Source organism: Heloderma suspectum, chromosome 17 (genome assembly GCF_057233095.1).
Source record: "Heloderma suspectum isolate Gila_16-S chromosome 17, 16-S_ref, whole genome shotgun sequence".
Taxonomy (NCBI): Eukaryota; Metazoa; Chordata; class Lepidosauria; order Squamata; family Helodermatidae; genus Heloderma; species Heloderma suspectum.
Window position 1 is genome coordinate 23091108 of NC_139474.1, and position 18848 is coordinate 23109955.

Consider the following 18848-nt stretch of genomic DNA (forward strand, 5'->3'; position numbering starts at 1 on the left):
AGAGGGAACGAGCGGGGTACCGCAGGGCCCAGTGCTCTTCAACATTTTTATGAATGACTTGGAAGAGGAGGTGCAGGGAATGCTGATCAGATTTGCAGAGGACACCAAATTGGGCGGGATAGCTAATACTTTGGAAGACAGAAACAAAATTCAAAGTGATCTGGATAGACTGGAGCGGTGGGCAGAAAACAACAGAATGAAATGTAATAGGGATCAATGCCAAGTCTGCACCTAGGAAAAAGAAAGCAAAGGCACAGTTACAAGATGGGGGATACGTGGCTCAACAACACTACAAGCGAGAAGGATCTTGGAATTGTTGTCGATTACAAGCTGAATATGAGCCAACAATGTGATGTGGCTGCAAAAAAGGCCAATGTTATTTTGGGCTACATTAATAGAAGCATAACTCCCAAATCCCAAGAAGTACTAGTTCCCCTCTACTCAACACTGGTTAGGCTTCATCTGGAGTACTGTGTCCAGTTCTGGGCACCACACTTTAAGAAGGATGCAGACAAACTGGAGAGGGTTCAGAAGAGGGCAACGAAGATGATCAGGGGACTGGAAACAAAGCCCTATAAGGAGAGACTGAAAGAACTGGGCATGTTTAGCCTTCAGAAGAGTGAGGGGAGATATGATAGCACTCTTCAAGTCCTTGAAAGTTGTCCCAGAGAGGAAGGCCAGGATCTCTTCTCCATCATCCCAGAGTGTAGGACACGGAATCATGGGCTCAAGGGACAGGAAGCCAGATTCCGGCTGAACATCAGGAAAAACGTCCTGACTGTTAGAGCAAGACGACAATGGAACCCATTACCTGGAGCGGTGGTGGGTTCTCCCAGACTGGAGGCATTCAAGATGAGGCTCGACAGCCATCTGTCGGGGATTCTCTGACTTGGATTCCTGCACTGAGCAGGGGGTTGGACTTGATGGTCTTGTAGGCCCCTTCCAGCCCTGCTATTCTATGATTCTACCTCACAGGGTTGTTATGAGTACAAAATGGAGAGGAGGGACCATGTGAGCCATCTTGAGTTCCTTGCAAGAGGGGAAATGGCAGGACATAGATGTAACACGAACTCATGTGAACAGTGATGACATCAATCCTGTGCCTCGGCCATGAGGACCAGGCTACTGAATTTCTTTTAGGTACTGAGGGTTTATTTTGGTGGCAGCGGTTAAGGAGTTTTTAGATGAGGAAGCATTCACTAATGGTGAGGTCAATTTGAGAGCTCTTATTAAAAACTGTGCCAGGGAATTCCGTGGACCCAACCCTCAAAAGTTTTTTAAAAAGGGAAACAAGTAGGTTTCCTCACATGTGGTGGTAAATGTGGGATCTTGCTGGTGTTCTCCTTGACATGGTCTAAAAAAATTCCCTGTCCAAACCCCACCCCAGACTCCAGTGCTGCCTTTCTCATTGAACATCACAGGAAAGGTTACCAGAAGAACCCCCCCTTTCCCCGCGCCCAATCCGCAGATGGCTGCCAGGAAGGGAAGCCAAACCAGCCAGGGCCGGAGACCTTCCACGGAGCTCTCCTTCGCTCTTACAAGTCACGTTCAGCTGGGCCACGTCCTCGCTGAGTCCCGCCTCATTCTCTGCTTGGCATGTGAGGTTTTGGAGGTTGAAGCCAGGAGAGACGTTCAGGATCTGCAGCGTGATTTCCCACTCCGACTTCTGCACGGGCAGAGAGCATAAGCGGCTCCAGCATGCCAGTTGCTGGGCCAACCCCGTCGCCCACCACCCTCCCCGGGCTTTGTGGCCCGCTCCTAAGCCCATCAGCTGCTTCATACACATGGGACTAAGATGGCGAAAATGGGAAGGCGAACGACTACTCTGCCCATCCCGTGCAGAATAGGAGCACTTCTCCCGAATCACATCTATTGTTATTTCTCTCTCGCTCTGCTTTAAAGGCTCAGGGTGGGGATAAGAGGTACCTCCAGCTCCTTTCCCCCTCACAGATGCTTCCTGGACCCCTACAAAAGGCGAGGTGACTGACCCCACTTGTGTTTGCTGGAGTGATGATGGGAGGATCAGACCACACGTCGGGCACATGCCACCGCACATCTGGTCGCGGCTCTCCTGTGACGTGGCACGTCAGGCTGACGTTCTCGCCCTCACCCACCGGGGCAGGGTTGTACTCAATCAAGACCGTTGGGAAGTCTGCCAAAGAGATGGGAAGGGACAGAGACGGCTGGTCATTGGGCCAGGAAGGGTCACTCGTCCTCCTCAAAGGAGCCATGTGGGGGACCCGAGGGAGCCTCAGAGCTTTTGGGGTGGGACAAGCGCTTGGACGGTGAGCATTCAGTGAGGACATACATCAAACACTGGCCACGGGCCTGGGGACTTCAAGTGGGGCAGCCCCTGAGCATCCAATGCCCACTTACTTACCACAGCCCTCAATACTCATGTCCGCCACGGGTATTGCCTTCTCGCCTTTTGCCACACAGCGCAAGGACTGGTTGCCAGACAACTCGACCTGCCTGCTCTCCTGCCACAGCTGCAGCCACCGGAGCCCACAAGAGCACTGGAGCGGGTTCCCAACAAGAACCCTGTGGGGAGGAGAGAAGCGGCAGCTGGATTGTTGAGGACCCCAGCAGACGTCGAGAGGAGCGTCACACATTTGGCCCTGCTTAGCAGATGCCCCAGTAACTCTCAGGTTGCATTTAATCAGGAATTATGAGGGATTTACGGTGTTCATTCAGGCCTAACTCAGGGTAAATTAAGTAGCGTGAGAGTACTGTGTACTCGAAGGCATCTTTTCCAGCTTCAGCAAAGTCAGTCTATGATTTAATAATATTATGCGTTGGGGAACAGAGAAATTCTGTATAGTGTCTCTGTGTGTGGAGCTGGTGCCCACAAAAAGGATGCAGTGGGGTGCTCTAAACTCCATCTCCACTCCCAGCGCTGCTCACCTGACACACCCAAGCTCCTCTTGCGCAGGGTGGTTTGGGTTTTTTTTTTTACCATCACTCAAGTGATGGTGATCTTAGCATGTATTATGCTTAAATAGCCCAGGTGGGTCTGGCCAATTAACATGACCTTCTCATTCTCTGCTTGGCATGTGAGGTTTTGGAGGTTGAAGCCAGGAGAGACGTTCAGGATCTGCAGCGTGATTTCCCACTCCGACTTCTGCACGGGCAGATAGCACGACTGACTCCCTGGCCGAGGTGCTTGAGGTGGTCTCTGATGAGCGTGTACAGTCCCCTAACTTACTGGTGTTGGGGGACTTCAACGTACATTCGGAGGCCATCCTCACAGGAGCACCTCGGGACTTCATGGAGACCATGGCCTCCTGGGAGCTGCACCATATTCTAACTGGGCCCACCCATGTAGCCGGTCATGCACTAGACCTTGTGTTTGTTTCTGGAGAAGCGGGGAGTGATCTGGAAGTCGGGGGTATATCCACCACCCCCTTGTCATGGTCAGATCACCATCTGGTGATGTTGGACTTCTCGGTTCCACAACCCCTCCGCAGGGGTGGAGGACCCATTAAAATGGTCCGCCCCAGGCGTCTTATGGATCCAAATGGATTCCTGAACGCGCTTGGGGATTCTCTGGGGCATGCCAACGGCCACTCGGTCGAGACCCTGGTGGGTGGCTGGAATGCCGCAATCACTGGGGCATTAGATCGGGTGGCTCCGAAACGCCCTCTCCCCCTGAACAGGGCTCGGACTGCACCATGGTTCAATCCGCAGTTACGAGCTCTGAAACAGGAGGTGAGACGGCTAGAGCACTGGTGGCGGAAGTCTCGCTCCAAAGACGATCAGACACGGGCTAGAGCTGTATCTTCAGCCTATCACGTGGCGGTGAAGGCAGCAAAAAAGGAATATTATGCTGCCTCCATCGCGTCTGCAGAGTGCTGCCCCAGGAGGCTGTTCCAAGTGGTCTGGAGCCTGGTCGGTCCTGTGGCTCTGGAACCACTGGAGCATTCTAAGGCCTCCTGTGAGGCTTTGGCAAGGCACTTTGCAGATAAAATTGATCAGATTAGGTGTGTTACTCTGCACACTGTGGATACAGTTAGTGAGCAAGACGCGGCCTGTGGCAAACCGGTTTTGTGGGATCGGTTCCAGCTTCTTCCTCCTGATGAAGTGGACAAGGTGCTTTCATCTGTAAGGCCGACCACCTGCTTACTTGATCCTTGCCCATCTTGGCTCATTCTGAGCTGCAGAGAGAGACTGGGTGAGGGGATCAAGGCGGTGGTGAACGCCTCCCTTAAGGAGGGACTGATGCCATCAGCCCTCAAGGAGGCAGTGATAAGACTGCTCTTAAGGAAGCCCTCCTTGGATCCTCAAGTTCTGAACAACTTTCGCCCAGTCTCAAATCTGCCATTTTTGGGCAAGGTGATTGAGCGGTGCAGTTCAATCGGTGCAGTTGAAGGCACACTTGGAAGAAACTGATTATCTAGACCCATTTCAGTCGGGCTTCAGGCCTGGGCATGGGACAGAAACGGCCTTGGTCGCCTTGGTGGATGATATGAGGAGGGCTCTGGATAGGGGTGAATGCTCCTTCCTTGTTCTCCTCGACCTCTCAGCGGCTTTTGATACCGTTGACCACGGTATCCTCCTGGACCACCTGGAGGGGTTGGGCATTGGAGACACTGTATTGCGGTGGTTCCGGTCCTTCCTCTCTGGCAGGTACCAGAGGGTAGCACTGGGAGAGGAGGTTTCGGACCCGTGGCCACTTACTTGTGGGGTGCCACAGGGTTCCATCCTCTCCACGATGCTAATTAACATCTATGTGAAGCTGCTGGGGGCTATCATTAGGAGGTTTGGGGTGCAGTGTCATCAATATGCAGATGACACGCAGCTCTACCTCTCATTCAAATCTTCACCAAGGTTGGCCGTAGAATCCCTGTCCAAATGTCTGGAGACGGTGAGTGGCTGGATGGGGAGGAATAAGCTGAAGCTGAACCCTGACAAGACCGAGGTACTTTTGGTGGGAGACAAGAGGAGGCTGGGGGATGTTGACCTGGTGTTGAATGGGGTACGGCTACACTTGAAAGACCAGGTCCGCAGCCTGGGGGTCATTTTGGACTCCCAGCTGTCCATGGAGGCTCAGGAGTCAGCTGTGAGCCGGACAGCGCTGTATCAACTCCATCTGATACGGCGGCTGCGCCCCTTCCTTCCCGACCATCTGCTCCCATCGGTAGTACATGCCCTGGTCGCCTCTCGTTTAGACTACTGTAATGCGCTCTACGTGGGGTTACCCTTGAAGACGGTTCAGAAGCTGCAGCTGGTACAGAACGCGGCGGCTCGCCTGATTAAAGGCAGCCGCCGGCGAGATCACATCACTCCAGTGCTGAAGGAGTTGCACTGGTTACCAGTTGTTTTCCGGGCCAAATTCAAGGTGTTGGTTTTGACCTTTAAAACCCTGCCCAGCCTGTCTTAAGGAGCGCCTCTAGCAACACCAGACAGGCCGCTTAACAAGATCAGCCTCAGATGGCCTTCTCTCTGTCCCATCAGCCAGGACAGCTAGACTGGTGAGGACGAGGGAGAGGGCCTTCTCTGTGGTAGCCCCCACTCTGTGGAACTCCCTCCCTAGGGAACTCCGTCATGCCCCCTCTTTAATGAGCTTCCGTCGTGCATTAAAAACATGGTTGTTCAGGCAGGCATTTGGGGTGGGTTAGGGTATTTAAAAAAAAAAAAAATTATGGTAAAATTTTGTTTTAAATTGTTTTATGGTGGGTTGTACATCGCCCAGAGTGGCTGGGTGACCAGTCAGATGGGCGATTAATAAATTTAATAAATAAATAAATAAATAAATAAATAAAATGACCTTGAGATAAAACTGAGCTTCAAGTAAATAAGCCACTAGACACACTAATGTCTGGCCGCAGCCAGGCCATTACATACATGCATACCTACAGAGAGAGCGAGAGAATGCTGCAGTTGCTACGCGGGAAAATCTCCCAGGAAAATGAAGCAATAAAAAGCCAAGTGCTCCACACAAGTCAGGTTCTGTTTAGAATCCTCTCTCTGAAGGCTGGGAGTGGTGGGAGGGCATAGAAATCATTGCAGGCAAGCAGATACAAATGGGAAAGATTTTGAAAGATTGTGCCTGCCGCTGCCCACTGTCCTTTTGCTCCCTGGAGGAGGTTGGAGTGAAAAGAAAAAGGGGGTTGGCCACTGCTGGTGAAAGGACTGGCAATGGAGGAGGGGAATCTTGCAAGCGGGAGAGCTTCCTGCGCTGGTCAGAAGAGACCCACAGCCCCAGTCCATGCACACAAGCGAGTCCCACTGAGGGTGCTTCCAGGTGAGGCTTTTTCTGTGCCACAGCCACGCCTCGTTCACTCACATCTAGGGGGCTGTCCACATGACATTGGCACCCTCCTGTGTTCGTCTAGTGTGCACTGTTTGTCTCCCCCAGAAAAGCCGACTTTGGGGGAAAGAGTGGAAGAGCAGCGCAGTGTCTCTGCAGGCGTGGCCTGGAAATGTGCGAGGAGTTGTCGCCCCTGGGGAAGGGGGATGGCCCGCTGCACTGCCCCTTGCTTCTCTGTGGCTGGCCTCGCTTGTCCCGTGACAGGCCTTCCAGGTCCTCTTGCTTTTGGCTCTCCTGGCCACCTTAACTCAATGCTCTGGGGAAACTGTTGGAGCCCCCAGAACAAGCTGACCTCAGTACCCACACTGAAATCACCCAATGACAGGACACAACTACCTGTTGCTTCTTTTTTTTTTAACTGATGAGGATGAACACCATTTTGCTCTACCATAGTTGCACAAGTTGGTGGGGGTCCTTTTTCTTATTTGGGGCTGCTTGCTTACCGCTCTGAGCGGGGCGGGCAGCTTCAAGACGTTCCATGCCGGACGGAAGAGCAGCAAGAAGCAGCTCAGTGCAAACAAGGCGAATCCCCCTCTCCTGGGTCTTGAGGTTCTGCGGAGCTGTGCAGCCAGTCAGAAAACGTGTTGCTGAGAGGAGAAAATCTCACTTGCTCGGAAAAGCAGCACAACCTCCCAGCTCACTTTTGGTGCTTGGGACAGCAGGAGGTGGGTGGGGTAATTCCTACTTGTACCACAGTGGGAGCATGAAGATGGGGCACCCCGGCCATTAAGGTTTAAGAAATTATGTACGCAGGACCAAACTGCATCACATGCTGTTCATTCGGTGAGCTGGGGAAGTAAACGGGAGGTGGTGGTGGAGGAACGGCCATTTCCCCACCACCAGGTGATGCCCTGGTCATTTGTGGAGACAGAACATAGCAAGATGGACACGCGCCCAAACCGTCAGAGCCTCAGCTGTGCAGTCCCGGTTGCACTTCATGGAGGAACAGCGATGATTTTGCCACTCCAGAAGCCTTCTGTATGGAAGCCCTTCCTGTCAGTTGCTGGGGAACACGAGTGTGAGGGTGCCATTGCACTGCTGTGCTACTCGTGGGTTTCCCACAGGCAGCCGGTTGGCCACTGGGTGAACAGGATGCTGGGAAAGATCGGCCTCTGCTCTGACCTAGCAGGGCTCTTCTTACGTCTTATGGTAAGCGTGCCTCAGTTTCTCTCCTGCCACATGATCCAAGTGGCAGAACGTCAGGCGACTGCTCTCTCCCAAATGGCAGAATTTGCCAGAAGAGAGGTGGGAAATGAACGGTACAAAGAAATGGGCTAGCCTGGCCAGAAAGGAAGGGGGCTCAATCCTAGCATGCCTATTTCAAGTGGGAACACGGCCCCTCCGAGTTCAACGAGGCTTACGCCCAGGAGCACAGCCCACGGGACATGTTTGTTTCCCACGTCCTGCCAGAGCAGAGGACCCACCAAAAGGTTCCTGAGAAATGGTTCCACATAGCAGAGATGGTGCTAGGAGTCACCTGTGGGAAACAGCCTATGTCCTGAAAGGACTGCATGACAGAAATTCAACAGGTGCAGCCCTTACCCTGTCTCTACGAAAGCAGGAGGCTGGCTTTGGAGGCACGAGACACTCCCAGTTATTTCTTTTAGCTCTACGTAGCTTCTTTTCTGCTTTTGGGGTGAGTGCGGAGGACAGGGTGCCTTAAAACGAAGGCTTTAAAATGAAGGCAGCAGGTGGAAATTCAACACGCGAAGCCTCTCTCCATCTGTTGGTCCCATTTGTCATGAGGAATTTCAAATCATGGGAGCCCTGACAAGGAAAAGGGTCACCCTTGGCCAGCTTCTTCTGTCCTTTCTGGGCAGAGGCTTGCGGGGTTCCCTCAAAGCTGTGCCAGGAACGGCAGTGGCAGGCCACACTGCTTTGGTGGCACTTTCAGGTCACTTCTCATGCATTTCCACTGCTCCTGCCCCATGCAGGGAAACGGAAGTCTGCAGCCTCAGAGGACAAGATCCACTTTGATAAACACCTTTTGTTGTGGGGGTATGGAAATGGGGACCCAGCATAGACTAAGCATCCCCCGACCCATAATTGCTTCTTTGGAACAAATCAGCAGAGTCCCATTTTCCCCTTGGGCAACAACCAAAAGCTTTATGACAAGACTGGGTGCATCCATAGAAGCATGCGAACGTAGGACTGACATTTGAGCCCCACAAGCCTCCCAAAGGACTGCCTCCCCACTCCCCGCCTCGGGCAGAAAGTGCCCCCCATCTAGAGCCTGGCTGCCGTGGTGACTTACAGCTCCTGCAGACGGAGGTGGTGGAAAACCCTCCAGGACAGGAACCGCAGCTGGTTGTAGGCAAGGTTCCTGCAAGGGAGAGAATAAGGAAGAGGAGGCACCTTGCTTGTCTGGTGCCAGGACTCCGCCTGCTTCCAGTGTTGTCGACCCTCCCAGCAGGGCAACTCTGTGGCCGTTCCTAAGGCCTGACCCTGCTTGGCTGCCCCATTCTCCCCTGTGCTGGGACCCCAATTGTGGCTCCTTTGGATGTATCAAAAAACGGGAATTCCTGGCCAGTTGGCTTTGTTTTGCTAGCCCTGGACAGACAGAAGAGGAGACGTCCAAAGGGTAGCAAGCTAGCGGCATTCCCCATGGACATGGCTGAGCTCCCAGGGCCAGCAATTCTCTCTGCACAGGAAGTCATGGGGGTGGGCGGCAAGGCCAGCAGTGTGCTACATGGGAACAAATCAATAACTCTCTGTTGCACAGGGACATTAACACTAACAATGATTAACAGTGCCCCAGCCCAGGGCTTCAATGAACCTGGGGGAGGAAGACAGGGAGAGAAGAGATGCACGGGATTCTCAGGGACGGGGATACATCTGCAGGCACAATGTCAGACGAGAGGAGAGCTGAACCTCTGGATGGTGTTTCGACTCTTGCTAAGAGACACACGGCCTTCTTAATGGCCACATACACCAAGCACTGCCCAGAAGTCCCCAAGGGGTGTTTTTTTAGGGCTCCAGAAGTGGAGCCCCAATGCAGCTCCCAAGGCCTGGGAGCAAAGGAGCCAGCCCATTGTCACTGAATGCGGAGGCGGAGTCCCTCGACCCACTCCATGGAAACGGAGTCCTTCCAGATGGACCGGAGGAAGCCTTGGCAGGAGAGAAGTGGGCTGTGGACCGGGCATGGGTCAGAGGCGACGTGGCTCCCATCATCCCACTGCATCCTGGGCACCTGCCTACGCCTTACAAAAGGGACGTGCTTCTCCCTGGGTTCTGAGTCAGCTCCGATGCCAGCAGCGTCCTGTTCACAGTGCCACAGGGAAATGCTGACCCACGTTGAGGGTGCTGTCTCACACCGCCCCCCCTCCTAACTTGCGGGGTAGAATGGGCTGAAATAGCTGCTGGAGGAGGAGGGGGGTGTCTACGTTTGGGTGGGTGGTTCCCTGCATGCATTGTGGGAGGGGGCTGGGCAGGGGCTGCTGGACACGCTGAGCAGGAGCCTAAGCCATTCAGACTCTTGGGAGGGGAGCTCAGGCAATGGGCCGCTCCCTTCTGCAGCTTAGCAGCACCATTCATCTGCTCAGCAGCCCAGCAGCTGCCACGGGACAGATTGCTGCTGCCACAACCATTTCAATGCCAGGGACAGCTGCTCCTGATCAATTCCTCCTCTGAGCTGGGGGCGGGGGAGACCCAGCACTCAGTCTGGACACTGCAAGTGGGCTGGTGGACTTCCCAGGTGGAGAGAGGGGAGAAAGAAGGGGAGGAGCCCAGCAAAGGGCCCCAGCATGGACATGGTCTCCTCCGACTCTCAACCTTATAGCAACCTGATGAATTATTATGAGCCCCATTTTGCAGCTGGGGAACTGAGGCTCCGGGATAGAAGCTATTAATCCTCCTGCAATGCCAATCTGGTGCCAAAACAAAGCAGTCCCCTGCTGGGATCTCCCCCCCACCCCCGCCCTCAAGCCCCAATCCATTCTGCACTACAGACTGAAAGAATTGGGAGTTCAGCCTTGAGAAGACTGAGGGGGGATAGGATAGTGCTCTTCAAGTCCTTGAAAGGTTGTCCCAGAGAGGAAGGCCAGGATCTCTTCTCGATCATCGCAGAGTGCAGGACACGGGATCATAGGCTCAAGTGATAGGAAGCCAGATTCCGGCTGAACATCAGGAAAAACCTCCTAACTGTTAGAGCAGTACGACAATGGGACTGATTCCCTAGGTAGGCGGTGGGCTCTTCCACACTGGAGGCATCAAGACGAGGCTGGACAGCCATCCATCAGGGAAGCTCCGATTTGGATTCCTGCACTGAGCAGGGGGTTGGACTTGATGGCTTTGTAGGTCCCTCCCAACCCTACTGTTCTATGATTCTATATGAACCAAAGACAGCTCAAGCGAGGAGGTGCTTGAGGCCGCTGCAGTTACTCACAGGTGCGTCAGGTTGGAGCTGGCTCTGAAGGCGTCTGGCGAAATGAACTGCAGCTGTGTCTTTGAGATGGTCCTGTGACGAAGGAGCAAAGTCAGCTCCCTGCAGGAAGCAGCCACATCAGGGGAGCCAGAGGGGCAGAACCCTCTCCCTTGGCCCAGGGGGCGCCGTGGTGCAGCCACTCTGGGCTAGCACCAGGAGGGCAGGAAGGGCTGTGGGGGAAGACGGCAGGTGCCCTGCCTGAACACTTGCGATGTTCGTGAGGGCTGACAAGAGGGTGGCTGGTGCCGCTTGCTCAGCATCTCCTCGGAGGCAGCGCCGGGAGTTCTCAGCCTCGGGAACGGGATGGAAGCTCCCGGGGCCTCTGGGCGGGCGGGAATGGTCAGCAGCTGCTCTTCCCAGCCCGGCCCTGCGATCGGCCTCCCCCTTCCTTAGGAATATATCGGTGTGGTGTCAGGGGCCGGTGGATCCTCTCGCCCTGCCACTTGCCCTCGAGCTGGACCATCTGCTGCCCCCGCGCTGCCAACCCCGCCCCCCCCATTGCTGCCCGGAGGAGGAAAGGCGGAGAAAGGAGGGAGCGCAGGTTGGGAGTGGGGTGGAAAGTGGCAGCAAAACCCTGTGCAGGAGACCTCAGCCAGGGGGAAAGGGCCCTCCCCCACCCGTCTCCCCAGCCTCCTCCCAGGCGGAGCGGCCAGCCCGCCCGCCGACTTACAGGTTCTTCAGGTCTCGGGGGTTCTTCATGTCATCCAGAGTGAGGTTGGTCAATGCGGTCTGGTTCTCAATGACTCTGAAAAGGAGGGGAGCGCATCAGCCCAGACTGAGAGTCTGCAATATTTCCATGCATGGGCCTGAGGAGTGACTACAGCACTGGAATGCAACGGCCCTCCACGGCATGTGCACAGCTCCCTGCAGCCGGGCAGGTGTCTGGATATTCACAAGAACAGCCTTCCCGGGGCCAGCAAGGCCAGGGCTCTGCTCCCCGCACCCGAGATGCCCCTGGACTTTCCCAGCCGGGGCACAGGGAGGACAGTGCTTCTGGGCTCCACCGCAGACGCCCGCAAAGCCCCAGGCACTCCCCTGCTGGGTGCACCTGGGGCTTGCCGAGCCGTGAACAGCTTGTGCTGAGGCAAGGGCTGCTCAGCGGTGAGACATCTGGATGTAGCCGGTGGCTGGAGAATCGCAAACAGGAATCTCAGGGAAAGGAAGGGGGAACTGTGAAACGCAAAAGCTGGCTCACGCGTTTGAGATTTGCAGTGGGCGCTAATAAAGCTAATAGGCTGAGGCTCATCAAGATTATTTTGTCATGGAGGGGGAAAGCAGCCCACACCCTCCCCTTCAGGTCCGAGCCTGTCATGAGGCATCCTAAAACAGCAGGTGAGCGAGAAGCCCGACGGTGTGGGAAGCATCTTGGCAACCCATCCAAAGATGGCACTAGCGATGCCTGCTTATGTCCTGACACAGTCTCCTCTTTGCCTCTGCCTTGGTATGAGGTGGTCTTCTCTCTAGCAGAACAGAGGAATGACTGTTCTACGCCCAGGGCCTCTCAGTGCAATTGTGTGCTATGTGGTGGAGGCTTATGCCCACTCGCCATGACTAGCCACCTCCTGCTTGCCAATGGCTGGGCAGGGGAGTGGCATCTCCCCCACTTGCCCAAGTTCCAGCAGGCATCAGTCCCTGCTAGATCCTCCTGGAACCTTTCTCGCTACCATGGGGGAGATAATGGATGGACCCCTGCTGTGCTGGAGAGAACTGCGTAATGGCCCATCAGCTGCTCTCCTTTTATAGCTCAGAAGATGGAGAAGAGCTATTGGCAAAGCCTCTGGGGCTTCAACAAGACCGGGTGCAACAGCGGGCCAGGGAGGCAAATGCACAGAGCTCCAGCAAACAAGCCATCATGGCCCTATGTCTAGAAAGGAGTTTCTTCTCTTTTAGCTCTACAACGGGAGTGGGCAGAAGGTAGATGTGGAGGCACCGGGAGATCTCTAGGGGGTCTGCAGCAGACTGGCGAGTTTCCGACTCCGTGGTTTAACAACAGCAACAACACAGTGCCTAACTCTCCTCCTAAATTAGGCTGCTGAAATCAAGGGAGCTTGGGTGGGGGTGCAGGGGGGAAACAGGAGTAGACTTGTGTGTGGAAGGACATGTGTGCGAGCTCCAGGTCTCCTACTGGAAACAGACTCCTGGCTGCTCCACATGAGCTGGGAAGAGGCACCTCATTCTGCATTTCTTTGCCCGTCTTCCTGACCAGTGACGCTGCAGTGTCTCTGTCGCTCCAAGTCAGCCCTCCAAATGTTCTTCGCTACAACCCCCATCACCTCTGGCCACTGACCGTGCTGGCCAGGGATGATGGGAGGCAGATGGTCCTGAGGGCACCGGGTGGGGGGAGGCTGCTCTAAGCCTTGGCCTTCTCAAATCAGGTGTCTCTCTACCTTGTTTCCAAGTTGGACCAAGGGCTGGTCCACACCATATACTGTTGTTGTCCATGAAAGCAGCCAAATGTTTCTAGGGCAACTCCTCAAATGGAGAAACGTAACGGGTGATCCAGCAGTTCGCAGAGACGACCGATCCCATTAAGCAGCAGACATTTCTCCAGCAGACCAGGCCTGTGCCTCTCATACTCACCATCCAAGATTACGTTTTCCACCCCAGCACATATAGGAAGGCAGGAAAGACAGGAGTTTCTCACATGGTCAAAACACACATGTGGACCAGCACCCCACAGGTGTGTGTGTGTGTGTGAGAGAGAGAGAGAGACAGAGAGAGAGAGAGAGAGAGAGAGAGGGAGAAAGAGATCTGTACGTCTGCAGAGAGTTTGGGCAAAGGCAGAAATAGCTATACAAGGTCAAACGAGGTGTGGAATCGCCAGGAGGTGCAATTTCCTCCTGACCTCCACACCATTCCCACTCAAGGGCATAGTCATCGTGGCCTTGCAAAGGTCCACCTTGCCCAGCATTCTGTCTCCAACCACGTGCAGCTGGATGTTACTGGGAAGCACAAAAGCCGAGCACAGAAGCATCTAATATTCAGCAGGATCCTGGCTCTGAATCCAGACGCTAGAACATTTAGCTGCCACGGTCAGTATCTTTCCTGCCTTTATCTAGTTTTTTTTTAAAGGTTGGAGGGTTGTGGTTCACACCTCATCTTGTTGTGCCAGGGAAGTCCAAGAGTGTGTCAGCTGGAGAAGTAGTTATTTCTACTGCCCATTATTCCACTGGGTGAGCCCCACGTTTGAGCAGGAGGGGCAGAGGAACGTCTCTCTCCATCCATTTCCTCCATGCCATGCATTAGTTTATGGGAACTGTACACAGCACTCCCAATGTAACTGCAGCACAGATTTGCAGAACGGCATGCTGACGCTTGCCACTTTCTTTCCCTCCCCGTTCCTAAACATCTGTAACGCTCCATCTGACCTTTCCACAGTCCCGTTATGCTGAGCTGATTCCCCAGGCCTCTTCCTGGGAAGTCACCGGCCAGTGCAGACAGCATCAGCATAGCAAGCACCATGCTATTAACAGAGAGGGGTGTTTGGATGCTAAGCTGGGATGAGGTGAGAGGACTGGGGAGCAATGGGAGATCTGGCGCCCCCAGGGCTCTTTTGGACTCCTCCCCCTCTGCCCGTTACAGGATCAGGCATTCTTCCAGGGCTGGTTTTTCTAGGAAACGGGCTCTCTTCCGGCAGCTCCAGAGGCAGGCTGACACACAGCTCCTCTGGCAAAGGGGGAGGACTACACCCTTCAGGGAGCCAGGCTTCCTCGCAGACACATGCTGAGCTACTGGGCCAGTTCCTGGAAATGAGTTGGCATCCCTCGGATGTCTCAGGGCAATGGATTGCTGGCCTTGAGGCCATGGCACGCTCTAAGGAGGAGCTGGCCTTGTCCAGCGGCCCCAGGAAAGAACATCATTGAGGAATATTATTTATCCCGAAGTCAAGATGGGATAAGAGAATAAATGGATGCTCATCTGCCACTCTGTCGCTCAGCTAGCTGAGAACAGAAGCATTTGGGGGGTGTTACGGCGAATTATCCCAGTGTCTTCTGCAGACGTGGCCCTGGAGATCATTCATGTCAACATCCCCCCACTTGGCCTCCTGTCCCATGCTGGACCCCTCTGCACATTCCCTGGCTACCCCCTTTTAGCCAGCCCAGAAGAGACACCCACCTGCTTGTCCCCTGACCGCAGGTGGCTCAGGAGCGAGGAGGGGCTCAGCAGCCTCTGGGGACCCCCAGCTCGCCACCCCTCTGCTGCCTGCCCCCAGGCGCCCACCGTGCAGTGATGCCTTTGCTGAAGCCAGAGGACCCTCCCTGCCCGCGGTCCTCGTCTCCGGGCTTAACAAGCCTCACCCTCTGCCAGTTTATGCAGGACAGACGCTTGGCCTACGAGCTCCTTCATCTGCAACTGGGGTTCCATGAGCCACCTTCCAAGCCATATCATAGAATCATAGAATAGTAGGGTTGGAAGGGGCCTACAAGGCCATCGAGTCCAACCCCCTGCTCAATGCAGGAATCCAAGTCAGAGCATCCCTGACAAATGGCTGTCCAGCCTCGTCTTGAAGGCCTCCAGTGTGGGAGAGCCCACCACCTCCCCAGGTAATTGCAAGGAAGTTCTTGTAAAGACTACACGCTTACACAGCAATAGGCATGCCGCTTCACCACTGAGCTCCTTAAGCACTTGTGGGCAAATGAGAGGCAGTCTCAGCAACATGCAACAGTATGCAGTCCCTCAATTTACGTCTCCAAGCACTTCTCTTTTTAGGTGCTCTCTGGCTGCAAGCAGAAGGCACCACTGGGGAGGGTGGATATTGTCCATCTCACCCCCCCATTCAACTTTCTTTGCATGCTGAGCCCTAAAACACTGACTTTTGCTACCATGTAGAAGGAAAAGCATCCAGTGCACTGAAGTTTGACAGTTGCATGTTCATGAATTTCACAGTGGTGTGAACCTTACAGACACACACACAAAGAAAAAGCTATACATGCAAGACTCCTGCGATTTCATACAAGGAAGTGTTTTCCGTGAAGGAGCAGCATATCATGCAAGCTGGAAGGAGCGGGCAGCCCCTGGAACATCTTAATCCACTTCCCCAGGCAAGTGGGAAAGAGGGGCATGCCAAAAACTTTGCCAAAGGTGGAGAAGGCAGTGGTGTGTTTGTGCAAAAGAGAGAGGCAAAGGAAAAAAGGGCAAGAAGCCTCTGCACTGGGAGATCCCACAAAACCCGTCTGAAAACAGCCTGCATCCACTTTCCCCAGCAGAAGTGCAAATTTGGGTCCAAGAGGAAGAAACATGCACCTAGTTTAACTTCCCGGGCATAAAATGACTGCTAATCACAATATGCCACCGAGTTCCTCTCAGGCAGCTCAGACAGGTTTCCTCTTCCCTCGAAGAAGGGCACAAAAGGGAGAGACCTGCCCTGAGATGGCTGAGGGGAGGGGTCCCTCCCCAGGCAGCCCCAGCAGCAGGTGGCATGCTGGCCTTCCCCAGGCCTCAGAGTTGTGCATCCGTGGGCAGAAGCTGCTTCAGACCCACCCACCTCCCCAGTGCCTTGACAGCTTGCAGCACACCTGGCTTCCCCACCCAAGGGGTGGTTGGGGCTCGTCTGGCTCTCTGGTCTGGCTTGGCAGAGCACCTCAGCAGCCGGACTGGCGCCTCCCCTCTTCCACCAAGGTCCTGCTGGCTCCCCATGACCTTCTGCCCCTGCGAGCTTGGCACCCGCTCCCCTCAGCACAACGGATGCATCAGAGCCCCAGAGGGGCGCCCCAACTCCCGCCACACCCTCCTACTGGCATCTGATGCAGAAGTTAGCCTGGACTGGCTCCCTTCCACCCCACCGGTGCAACACCCAAATGTCCTGCTTCACATAGCCCAAGGCAGACTGCCCCTGAGAGCAACACTCACATTTCGGTGAAGTTCTCCAAGCTGCGCAGCTGCGCCAGGCTCTGGATGGTGTTGGGCTCCTGGCACAGCAGCGTGTTCATGTAGCACCTGCACTGCTCCAGGCAGGGGGAGGCCGCGCTCCGAGGTAGGGACAGCCATACCAGGCAGAGCACCAGCCCGGCCCCGTCCGGGAGCATCCTTCGCGCACGGGCGCACCCTCCGCTCACCGAAGCCAGCAGCTCCCCATCTGCTGCCCCCAACGGCCCAGCGCAGCTCCCTCACTGCATCTCTTCCCTCCTTGTCAGTCAGGGAACTTGTGCATGCAAACATCTGCTCAGTTTAAAGGGCAGTGGGGGGGGCGCTCAACCTGAAAGGGGTGGAGCTTGCTTCCATTTCTCCTCCCCCACAACACACCCTCTCCCCCTTTGCAAGCAGCACACCGCCTGTCTCTGCGGACTCAGCAAGAGCAACAGCCCTGTGGATGTTCCCCTCCTGTCCTCTGAGCACAGACGAAGGGAGAGGAGATCTGGTGGCACCAGCCACATTTTGTGGAGCTTCCTAGGTAGGTGGCAGGGGCTGCTGATGCCCCGGCACCCGGTGTAAGCAGCAGCAGTGGAGAACTGAACTGGTATGGCTGGAAAAGGGCTCTACCCTTGAAGGTGGCCTAAAAATCATTTTACACAAATAGTAAAACTGGGCAAGGCCTCAAGACGGCTTCACACACGGGTAATCTTGCTTCCTAAAATGACAGCGCTGGAGCTCAAGCGGCCTTGAAGCCAGCCCAGATCTGTGATAGTAGAATGCATTAATTCCGATGAGACAGAAAGACACTGTTCACATGCCCAGAGCCACGCTCTTTGTGATATTGACCTCACCACAGTTGGAAACTAAATTGAGAGCAAGCAGATGCTGCTCTTCCCCTCCAACGCATGTGCGTGGCAATGCATGCCACCAGCCGGGCCATTTCCACCTGTAGTCCTGCATTTGGGGACAAATCCATACGAGAAGCAGGTCACAGACATGTAGGGCTAGGAGCGGCCCGGCAGGCCAACGTACCCCGGCCGGGGGCAGGAGGAAATCTGGCAAGTCTCGGGAGCACCTGAGCGGTGGACTGAACACAGCAGTGCCTGGAGGGAGCAGGAGACGCCAGGGAAGCAGCAGGGGGGTGAGCAGGAGGGCGGGTGCCCGCCCTTCGCCTGCCAGGTCCCGGGGCCTCGGGCGGCTGAGCTGAAGAGGGCCAGGCCAAGGCAGTGGGCACCTCCCCGTCGCATTGCTGGGGGGCACGAGTGTTTCACAGCCGAGCTGAGCTGCGAGGGCGGAACGTGCTCTCCGTGCCCATTCCAGCTTCCCTGCGCCGCCCTTTGCCCTCGGCAGCAGGTGAGTCAACACAATAGAAACGCCCCGCGCCACCTGATCTCCAGGCCTCTGGACGGAGGGCCCAGCTAGCGCTCGCCCCCCTTCTCCTCCTGGGTCGACTGCGGCCTCCCCTTCCGCAGGCCAGGGCCGCTGGGTCAGACGGCTGCTCTCCTGTCCCCGAGGAATTGCTGAGCGCCCGGGAAACGAGCCCCGGCCGCCCAGCTAAGCAAGCGGCTTCCCCGTGGGGGCCTTCCGTGGCCAAGGCCCCGCCGCCCGCCCCGCCCCAGCCCTCTAGCCCCGCGCTGCTTCCAGACGAACTTCAGCCCAGAAGCGTTTTCTGAAGAGCGGCGAAGAGCGGGCAGGCGAGTCCAGAGGGCGGCTTCGGCCCGGGCGGCCGCCCCCCGCTCGGCCTGATGCCCGCCTGCCCGGCCCCGCGCGGGAGCCCTGGCGCGCCAGCAAGAGCGAAGGGGGAGGCCCCGGCGGGCGGGCTGGCGACAGCCTTGCTCGGCCCCAGGGAGCCCGCGGCCCCCTGAAGAGGAAGGCCTGCATTCGCCGAGGGCTCTCCCGGAGGGGGGCGGCGGGGCACAGCTTGAAGCCGAAGCCCCCTCGAGGGGAACGGGCCGGACCCCCCACGCCGCGCCGGCGCGAATGACGCCGAGCTCGGAAAGGCCCGGGACGGGCTGCGGGGCAGCCCTGCGAAGCCGCGCTTTCGGCCCCCGCCACACCCGGCTCCGCGCACCATCCCGCGGGCGGGGCCAGGCGAGCGGCTGCGCGGCTTCCCTTCCCGGCCGGCAGAGTCAACACAATAGAAACGCCCCGCGCCGCCTGATCTCCACGAACGCCTGATCGCGGGGGCGCGCGGGCCGGGGCTTCGCGGCGGACGGCCCTGCGAGCCCTTTGCCGCGAGCGCTGCGCTGCCGCGCCAAGAAA

At 56.0% G+C, this 18848-nt stretch overlaps 1 protein-coding gene across 2 annotated transcripts in view; it reads right to left on the bottom strand.

The window, feature by feature from the left end:
• The window catches only part of NTRK1 (neurotrophic receptor tyrosine kinase 1), a 40465-nt gene extending 22274 nt beyond the window's left edge, over positions 1-18191 (bottom strand). Inside the window, exons 1-7 of one of the 2 annotated variants that reach the window (XM_084823555.1) lie at positions 16584-18191; positions 11404-11478; positions 10695-10766; positions 8565-8633; positions 2381-2541; positions 1989-2152; positions 1540-1666 (exon numbers count right to left, since the gene is read on the bottom strand). In XM_084823555.1, coding sequence (XP_084679681.1) covers positions 1540-1666; positions 1989-2152; positions 2381-2541; positions 8565-8633; positions 10695-10766; positions 11404-11478; positions 16584-16759 — 844 coding nt within the window. In that variant the 5' untranslated portion in view covers positions 16760-18191. The remainder of the gene's footprint in view (positions 1-1539; positions 1667-1988; positions 2153-2380; positions 2542-8564; positions 8634-10694; positions 10767-11403; positions 11479-16583) is intronic. The other variant, XM_084823554.1, reaches the window with a different exon arrangement.
• Between the last annotated feature and the right edge of the window lie 657 nt (positions 18192-18848).